The sequence below is a fragment of the Oncorhynchus nerka genome, linkage group LG6 (genome assembly GCF_034236695.1).
Source record: "Oncorhynchus nerka isolate Pitt River linkage group LG6, Oner_Uvic_2.0, whole genome shotgun sequence".
Classification (NCBI taxonomy): domain Eukaryota; kingdom Metazoa; phylum Chordata; class Actinopteri; order Salmoniformes; family Salmonidae; genus Oncorhynchus; species Oncorhynchus nerka.
In genome coordinates this window covers 30,071,406-30,081,670 of record NC_088401.1, presented here as the reverse complement: position 1 = coordinate 30,081,670, position 10,265 = coordinate 30,071,406, and the positions used below count along the sequence as shown (strand labels likewise).

The 10,265-nt window shown below is 46.1% G+C and overlaps 1 protein-coding gene across 1 annotated transcript; it reads left to right on the top strand.

The window, feature by feature from the left end:
- Positions 1 to 197: 197 nt before the first annotated feature.
- cdk13 (cyclin dependent kinase 13) lies at positions 198 to 9,759 on the top strand. Its single transcript, XM_029661323.2, is given in 15 exon segments — positions 198 to 2,045; positions 3,038 to 3,580; positions 3,707 to 3,871; positions 4,008 to 4,147; positions 4,327 to 4,497; positions 5,528 to 5,717; positions 5,934 to 5,990; positions 6,135 to 6,236; positions 6,367 to 6,444; positions 6,600 to 6,716; positions 6,832 to 6,963; positions 7,098 to 7,243; positions 7,246 to 7,296; positions 7,475 to 7,945; positions 8,297 to 9,759. Coding segments are annotated over 15 exon segments (4,161 nt in total). The 5' UTR covers positions 198 to 921; the 3' UTR covers positions 8,971 to 9,759.
- The last annotated feature ends 506 nt before the right edge of the window (positions 9,760 to 10,265 follow it).

Below are 10,265 nucleotides of genomic sequence, written 5' to 3'. Positions count from 1 at the left end.
TAACTCAGAAAAATATTTAATTGTTGCATTTTGCGTTTTATATTTTCAGTATAGTTTGATATGTTGTTGGTCCCATATGACATGTAGGCTATACCCCCCCCCCCTCCAAGCAAAATCACACATTCAGTGTTATTGGCTCTCGCCCTGTGACCACTTCTTGGCGCATCCTAGGGGTTGTATATTTTGGCCTGGCTATAGGTAATACAAAGTAACGGAGTATGATATTTGGAATAAAAAATTACTTAATTTTGACTATTTTCATTCCCAATGTGGAGAAACTTATGCGTCAGGAGTTTTCCTTTGGTAGTGACGTAAACACTGATCTGCACATCATTGGACGTAACAGCGGAATTAGTAGGCCTTCAGTTTGAAAGCTACGGTTTGCGTGCTAGTTAGCTACCTACTTCCTTGTTAGTCCAAACTGGAGTGTGATGGCAAGCGTAAAGAAGTTTGTCCTAAAAAGCGAAAGTTTTTTCCTTATTTTCAGCACTTTGGGAATATATTTTTAAAGCCGATGTGAGCTGCGATATAACTCAAGAAACATTTCCTTTCGAGCAGGAGACATTGGGCCTGCTACACTAAGCATGGAATGGAATGCAATTACGAGACACTGCCTAGCTAGCTACAGTTGCTAGCTAGTTAGCTCTGGCTAGCCAGCTAGCAAATATTTGGAATTGCAGACCAGGATTCTAATGATCTGATTTATTTTTCTCGTATTATCAGAAATTAATCTCGAGGTAAACATTGGATGGACTTGGTTGATGAATCCGATGGATTATCGCTTGGAATAGCTCACTACCAGTTGGTGACTAGCTAGTTAGCTTTAGCTTGCTAGCTAATTTGTAGCAAATGTTTTGTGTGGCAACATAACACTAAAGACAACTAATATTACCAAAGGTATATATCACATATTTTTGATAAATGCCTAACCCGGAGGTGTTTCGCGAGGGTCGGGGAAGAAGCCCATCGACACAGAGAAGTGCCAGACAGGAGCGGCGCAGTAACGTTAAACCTGGAAGCGGTGCTACTCCACACCGAGAGAAACACCGGGAGAAGAGGCGGTCGTCATCTATCCGAAAGAAACACAGTCACGCTAGGGGGAAAACACAATGGCATACGCCAGATGAACCAGACAGTGAACGAAGAGGTGAACTTCGGACTTTAGTGGAATATGACGATGTGAGTTCCCAATCAGAACGCTTTTCTGGGAGCCCTTCGCCGAAACCAGAACCGCATGCTACTATTTTGGTCGACCGACTTAGCGAAGTTGAGTTCACAAGCATGAACGGACCGACATCCTCAGAGAGAAGGTCTCGAAGAGACAGGGCTGTATTGCATCTCAGGAAGGATGAACAAATCAGTGGTTCGTCCGAGAGGAATAGACAAGAGAAGGAACCGAAAAGAAAGGAACGCCAGAGCCGTGAGAGGGATACTTCGAAATATCGTGGTAGTAGCCTGAGCGCCACCAAAAACAACCGAGACGGTGCGAGAAACATTGACAGTAACGGCAAGAAGACGTCTACAACATTGGCCCCCATGTCTTTGGACAAAAAGGAATCTAAACGGCACAAAAGTAAGACACGTTCGGAAAAGGAGCCCCCGTCTGCATACAGGGATGCACCACAATCATACCGAGATGACCGTGAAGAACTCGGGGCCTACAGAAGAAGTCCTGGTTTCAAGGCAGACAGCCCACATGGGAAATCGTATTCCTATGGATATCAGTCTCCCAGTGGTAGTTATAATAACCAGTTTATATCTAGAAGAAGTCCCAGTTATGGGAACAAAAGGCTGTCCCCTACTTCAACATACTACAGCCGAGATTCTGAGGTCTATGGTGCCTACAACATTTCAAAGTCGCCCAGTTCATACTCGAGTAACAAAAGAAAGCGGTCTCCAACGAGCCCATTCAATTGGCGCAGGTCTCCAAGTTATGGCCGACATAGTCCATTCGAACAGGGAGAACTTGCTTCAAGTCCCTACGGTACCCGTCGGCGATCACGAAGTCCATACCGAAAGTCACTGAGCCCAAGTCCAGACGTAAGGTAAGCAATTGATCAGATGTTACTGCACTGGCTGAAAGCGAATTATTAATAGATGTTACCCTCCACCTTATGAAATCTCTTGGAGAAAATAATGGCATGAATGCATTTATTTTTTTGAATTTAGTGATACTGAGAGACATTGATGTAAATTTGAGGGCAGAATCTGGATCACCCAAGTGAGCAAAGAATTGTGAAACGCATTTAGCACAACTATTTTACTAGATTGTGATTCAGATTGTAATGATGCCTTCAATGCCACTGAAAGTGTTTATTTGCCATTCCAGTAGTCTGCTAAAACATCACTTATTAGACAGTATGAACATTTAAAGAGCCACAGCGTACCAATTGGTACATGTTTTTCTGTTGCTTATTAGAAACATTTGATTTAATTATTGGTGTGTTTCCTGACCGACTCTGCATTTGGTTAATGATATTTGTCAACCATGAGACACTAGACACGGAAGCCTATTTTACTTCCTCAAAATAACCATAATGAATCTAAGAACTCAAGAAATCTGTAATTTTGTTGTTTTTGCCGAGGATGTTTGTTGTGCAATTTGACATCTAAGGTGTTTGCAGTATTTCTCAAGTAAAGAAAATGTGTGACGTGTTGTCTTACGTAAACAAAAGACAGCTGCTGGGCAGGTCTGTCTCACTGTTTTTGGTATTGGATAGAAAGCAATCACAGCTGCTATTCACCCCATGTTGGAGGAGAAATGGACATTGTTCAATCTAAATCCAGCCTTCATTTACCTGTTATAATGCATGGATATTCCAAACTTGTTTTACTTTTGTTGTTGAGGATACTGACTTTATGACCAAAATGATCCTACTTACACTTTGTAGTCAATTTCGACACTAGAATAACTGTTTCTGACTAATCGATGCCACACAGACACTTTTTCAAAGGGATTTGTTGCTTTTTAAAGGCAGTCACTCTTTAAAGGGAACTTTTCTCCTATGAGAGATTCATGTGTCTCTCCTTTCTCCAGGAGATCTGGCAAGTCTCGAAGCAGGAGTCCGTATTCCCCCTCGAGGCACTCCCGCTCACGCAGCCGCCACCGCCACTCTCGCTCCCGCAGCCGACCCTCCAGCCTCTCCCCCAGCACACTGACCTTCAAGAGCAGCCTGGCAGCCGAGCTCAGCAAGCAGAAGAAGGCCAAAGCTGCCGAGGCAGCTGCCCGGGCCAAGAGCTCCAGTAGCACCTCAACTCCCACCAAGGTTCCCTCTGCAGGCTCCCACCAACCCAGCCCCAAAACCAACCACGCCACTAAGAAGGGCCCCAGGACCCCTGTGTCGAGCCAGCCCCAGTCCCCCACAGACAGGACCTCTAAGAGGAGCACAGAGCCCCCCAAGCCCAGCAAGGATAGAGATGTGAAGGGAAAGGATGCCCCCTCGGTGCAACGAGACAAGAGGAATGTACCAGCATCTGGACAGGGCAAAGAGAAGGAACGAGTCACTGCCCCAACTGCCTCTACACTGACATCTCTACACCTGCCCCCGAACATCCTCGAGCACTTAGCTGGAGCAGACAGGTAATCAAACATAATAAAGAGTTTTTTTTATAATTAAGAGAACTCATACATTTTTTCACACTCATATACATGCCTCCCCCTCTTTCCATAGCCTAACTTCTCATCTTATTTTCCTCCCCTGTGCAGCTTGAAGGACGTCTTACCATCGCTATCAGGGAAGAATCCAGCAGAGCGTCAGAAGGCCCGCCACCTCCTGAGCGACCTGCCCCTTCCTCCCGAGCTACCCACAGGCGCCTCCTCCCCTCACAGCCCATATGACGAGAAGAAGACCACGCTTCGCCGCAGGCCCAAGTATGTCTGGCCCCTTGACTTTCCATGTCTCACCCTACCACGTCAATGGCCTATGCTCCTCAATAAGCTCTACTGCCTGGGGTTGAGAACCACTGCTTGACCTAATCTCTTGTTGGTTGGTTTGTCTTTCTCCCAGGATCTGCGGCCCACGCTTTGGGGAGATCAAGGAGACTGAGATCGATTGGGGGAAACGGTGCGTGGACAAGTTTGAGATCATCGGCATCACAGGAGAAGGCACCTACGGCCAGGTGTACAAGGCAAAAGACAAAGATACAGGTGAGGACGACTAAATGCTTACGATGTATTATTTTACCATCAACATTTTAACCAAACAGAATCATCTGTTTGTCAAACTCTTAAATTAACATTTGAGTCTCTATGCCCAAGGTAACTATTATGTATGAAAAGTTATCTTCTAATATCCCCTTTACTTTATCTCTATCCCTGTGGTGTAGCTGAGATGGTGGCCTTGAAGAAGGTGCGCCTCGACAATGAGAAGGAGGGCTTCCCTATCACCGCCATCAGGGAGATCAAAATCCTCCGCCAACTCAACCACAAGAGCATCATCAACATGAAGGAGATAGTCACTGACAAGGAGGACGCCCTGGACTTCAAGAACGACAAAGGTCCATATGACAAACCCACTGAATTATCATTCTGCATCCTAAATGGCACTCCATTCCCTACATAGTGCACTACTTTTGACCAGAGCCCTATGGCAGAGGTTCTATAACTTTTTAGGGCAGGGGACCCCTTTTGTGATAGCAATCAGATGAATCATCTTTTTAACCTTTATTTAACTAGGCAAGTCAGTTAAGAACAAATTCTTATTTACAATGACGGCCTACTAAAATGCAAAAGGCCTCCTGTAGGGACGGGGGCCTGTGATTAAAAATAAAATAATCTAGGACAAAACACACATCACAACAAGAGACAACACTACATAGAGACCTAAGACGACAACATAGCATGGCAGCAACACATGACAGCAACATGGTAGCAGCAAAAAACATGGGACAAACATTATTGGGCACAGACAACCGCACAAAGGGCAAGAAGGTAGTAAGATAAAAATAGCATACAAGGAGTTTTATGTCTTTGGCAGTGCACTGGGAAATTAACAAAGTCTCAGGCCCTAGGAAGGAACATTTTAAAGGCCCGCCTCTTGGCATTGGGAGAGAATTTTGCAGTTGTTCAAGCTAATATCCTCCAATTCTACACATTTTGCATTGAGGCAGAGGGAACATTTAACCGTTTTAAAGCTTAAATTGCAATGTGTCTTGTGTTTTAAAATAACATTTTGGGGGAATAGAAGTTTGCCGATTTGAGTTGCACATTTTATACTTGGTCGACAAAAATTGAAAATATCCCTGTGAGCCTCCTAGGCCCATGTTGCCCAGGATTAAGAACACATTGTAGATTAATAATATTACATTGTATTACACCCCCTAAATTTATCCCATGGATCTCTTGGCCAAAATGTACAAAAATATATATTGATATATCATTTTTAATTGTTTTAATATTTTTAGATGCGGTACCCCACTTTGAGAACCCCTGGTCAAAAGTAGTGCCCTATATAGGGAATAGGGTGCCATTTGGGATACAGACTATGTGTCTAGATTGTTTCTCCATGCATTTGTTCTTCTTTTACAGGTGCGTTCTACCTGGTGTTTGAATACATGGACCACGACCTGATGGGACTGCTGGAGTCTGGCCTGGTCCATTTCAACGAGAGCCACATCAAGTCCTTCATGAGGCAGCTGCTGGAGGGCCTCGACTACTGCCACAAGAAGAATTTCCTGCACAGGGACATCAAGTGCTCCAACATCTTGCTTAACAACAAGTGAGTGCTGCTCAGGATAGCTAGTCTGCTGGTCCCAGGTCTGTCGGTGCTGTCTTGTCAACTCCTATGGTCATTATCACACCAAAGCACAAGCAGATCTGGGACCAGGATAGTCAAAAATGAAAAACAATTTATATCCGCTGCGGAATCAGTAGAATTGTCTGACAGAAAGGAGTCGGATGTCACGTTAATGCTGTGTTCTGTTCTCTACGCCAGGGGTCAAATAAAGCTGGCAGATTTTGGACTGGCTCGACTTTATAACTCTGAGGAGAGGTAAGTGTCCCGATATGGCTTAGAGTTGATTGCTGCCAATAGTTATGACTGTTTTGCTTCATCAAGCATATTGGTCTCAAATGTGTTTTGTTGAGGATGATGATATTATTGATACTTATGCATTTTTCTGTCCCTGTCTTGTAGCCGACCGTACACCAACAAGGTGATCACCCTGTGGTACAGACCCCCAGAGCTTTTACTGGGGGAGGAGAGGTACACACCTGCCATTGATGTGTGGAGCTGCGGGTAAGAGACACACCTACGTTTAGTTGATTAGGTGTGGTGTTTCACTGGCTGATATTCATGATTCTTAAACCGAGGACAGATGGTTCTATAAAGAGAATCATGCATTCACCCTGTTTTTGTCTTTAATCAGGTGCATTCTGGGGGAGCTTTTCACAAAGAAGCCCATTTTCCAAGCCAATCAGGAGCTTGCCCAGTTAGAGCTGATCAGGTACGTTGTGTTCCGAGGAGAAGGGTACTATAAATCCCTCAATTTCTTATAATCAGCATCCCTTTTAACGGTCTGAAAGACCTTCAGCTATCTCATTGGACAGTCTTCTTGTTAGGGCATATTTTACTCTGGCCTTTTGCTTTTCTCCCTTCCAGTCGAATCTGTGGCAGCCCCTGCCCCGCTGTGTGGCCAGATGTCATCAAGCTGCCCTACTTCAACACCATGAAACCAAAGAAACAGTACCGGCGCCGGTTGCGAGAAGAGTTTGCTTTGTGAGTCGATCTGCTTGTTTGAATTCAGTAATTGGGCTCATCATTGGTGTATGAAAATAATGTTGTTATCCTTTGGCTGTGTTTGACCAACCACTTCATCTTTCTCTTTGGTCAGTATACCACCCTCTGCCCTGGACCTGTTTGACCACATGCTGGCGCTGGACCCCAGTAAGCGCTGCGCTGCCGAAGCGGCGCTAAGCAGTGAGTTCCTCAAAGACGTGGACCCAACCAAGATGCCCCCACCAGAGTACGTTTGGCCAAAGACGTTTTACTTCATAGTCTGTGATTCATTACTGTAGAATATCATTTTTGTGATGACCCACCCTTTGATCTTCCTATTTCCATTTTGTCTCCTGTCCTCTTCCCATCTCTCTCCTCCAGTCTCCCCCTGTGGCAGGACTGCCATGAGTTGTGGAGTAAGAAGCGGCGGAGGCAGAAGCAGATGCCAGAGGAGCTGTCAGCCTCCAAGGCTCCCCGTAAGGAGCTGGGGCTGGGAGACGACAGTCGTAGCAACACCCCCCAGGGCTTCCCTCCGCCTGGGGACTCAAAGGCCAGCCTGTGGCTGCCTCAGCCCTACTGGGTGAGTGAATGGGCCTTTAGTCTAGTACCGCAAAGTCACCCCTCCTTACTGGCCTCACACCTTATCAGTTACACACTCACTTTAATGGCTTATATTGCAACGACTAATAACAACTTGGAGTGAGTTAAGAGGTACTTTTTAGTAAATTGCTTAAATATATATTTTTTGTCTCCCGTAGACTCAAAAGCTCCCAACTCCCAGCTGACCCAGGAACAGCTGGCGGTTCTCCTCAACCTGCTCGGCCAGTCCAAGAGCGCTGTCAACCCGGCCCAGATTGCCAAGGTCAACCCCGAGACTCTACAGCAGCTCTCCAAGGTCCTGCCACCTGAACACTCTGACTCCGACCGGCCTCCAGAGCCACACCCTCCACTCAAGCCCCACAAGCTCCCTCAGTCAGGTGGAGCACCCCGCACGCCCCCCATGCCCAAGCCCCCATCGCCACATCCCTCGTCGGCATCGCAGGGTAAGCCTGATGGGGAGGCGTCGGCAGCCACCCAGACGGCAGTCACCATGCTACTGGCCCAGCTCCTCCAGGCCCAGCAGAGGCAGGAAGCTGGCGATACAGACGGCACAAACGCACCAGCAGGAGGACCTCCTCCGCCACCCTCTGAGCCAAAGCAGCCCCCAGAGCCTATCCCTGTCTCGCCAGGTAACTACTCATAGAGAATATTGTGACATATTTTTTACCTCATTTTTTGCAAGCAGAAATAATGTGTATAAACTTGTATTCCACTGCTGTGACTATCCAGTAGGATTATCTGTCTCAAATTCTGTACACAATGGTTTTCATTTTGGATATCCCTATGGTAGAATAAATCAAATCAAATTTATTTATATAGCCCTTCGTACATCAGCTGATATCTCAAAGTGCTGTACAGAAACCCAGCCTAAAACCCCAAACAGCAAACAATGCAGGTGTAAAAGCACGGAACTTGCAAAGTAGGACGAGAACTATCCCTTTGCTTTGAACTAACATCATGTCTTGTGTTTTCCCCCTTAGTGTCCGAGGGGAGCGGAGTTTCCTCCAGACCCATCCTCCCCCCCGACCAGAGACCCCCTGAACCACCCGAGCCCCCTCCCCGCTGCGAGGACTTGGACTACCGGCAGAAGATGGCGCGTAAGACGGGCCACCTGCTGCCTATGCCAACCTCAGGTGGAGCTGGTGAGGGAGGAAGGCTCCCGGAGCCAGACTACCCACCCCACCCCGGCACAGAAGGACCCAGCTATGGCGGTGACTACAGCCGCCCTCCACCCTTCCCTCCTGTAGGTTTTGGCGACTGCTACATGGGCCACATGTTGGGGGGTGGCCTACCCCCCCACAACCTGAGGGAAGTGTTCAGCAGCAGCACTCAGCAGTCCTCGGCTACCGGGTCCCTGGCCACCTCACTCCAGGAGCCCTTCCCTTCAGGCAGAGGTGGAGGTGTTAGCAGCATGGTGTTCAGCGGTGACAAAGACCATCGCTTTGAGTACAATCACAGCCCCTCCTTGCCTGTGGAAGGGAAGCCCAACCCCACCAGCATCCACCTCTATAACCATGCTACCCCTCCCCCGCCCATCCCTCCTCCGGGCCAGTCCTGGAGCTCCCCTTCCCAGGCTGTGGCCCCACCTATGCCCCTTGGCTTCAACCCACATGTGAACTCAGCAGTCATGCGAGGACGACACCTCCCCTTCTGATTGGCTGTGGCATAGTGAATGGGCGGGGTATGATGGACACCTCAGACTTGTGGACTCAAAAGAAACTGAGCCCAAACCCTCTCAGGCTAGACCAGAGGGATCTGGAAATGCACACTTGATTTGTAATAATAAATACAAAAATATGTGTGAAGCATTGTATTCCTCCTGTATCTGGAATGTGGGGTATGTTGCAGAAGGGGGTTGTATAGGGGGGGGCTTTTTTTGCTCATACCGTTTCATATTGTTTTTTTGTTTGTATTCTACTACTGTCTTTTAAATTAAGCTTTTACCTTTTTTGAGTGTACATTTACCAGGCTAGGTATTGCTTTTAAATATGTACCCAAGCCTTTCTTTTAATTTCTACCGAGCAAACTGTTTTGCACTACTGACTAAAGTAGGCGAGAACGATTTAGGTATGAAATTAAGTGCTATATCTGCACAACCTTTAGAAAATTACCAATGTTTTTTAATTTTGGGCCAAGCATATGTTGAAACCAGGAGGGCTCAGTTGATCGGGCTCCTGACTTGAAGGTGGTTTGTTTTTGAAGAGGATTGGCTCCTGAAAGACTGGTGGCACATGGGTGACTGCAGTAAAACTGATAAAAAACTGCTACTGATTGACTTGATAGAGGAAGGCCATGTTCACTTTAATTTCCACAAGCCCTTTGCCAATAGCCATTGTAAAACAAAAGGAGACATGTAACCCAACTTCAAAAAATACTTTTTGTACTAAAATGTTTTTCTTTTCTTTTGGGGGGTCATATGTTTATTAAAGAAATGCCAACAATGTTTTTGTGTCTTACTTTGACTGTCGATCATCAAAGAATCATACCTGAACATGTAGAACACACTAACCAGTGCAAGTCAACAAACTACTGAACTGCTATTTGCTGATGTAAAACATTTGTAAATTGATAGCATACTAGAGAAGATCAACTAATGAAGGACATAATGTTTTGTTTTTATTTTTCAACGCAATACTATTTTTGGTTGGAAGGTTGGCTGCCAAATGAAGACATGGATGACGAAGGCAGGAACCACCTGAAAGGAAGTTAAGAAAAGCACCCAGAATAAGAGTTTGCTGGAGAAGTACCGTTAAGGCCCTTTGCTCATCTAAGAGCTGTGTAAGTCATTACTCTGGTAGAAATGTCTACAAATGCCAGGCTGATGGCCTGTGAGGGATAAATAGGCATTAAAACACAACTGACTTCAGCCATACTCCACTGTAAAGTAATCTACAACTACACATTTCAAACTGAATAAATGAATACGATGAAATCTATTTCTTCAGATGC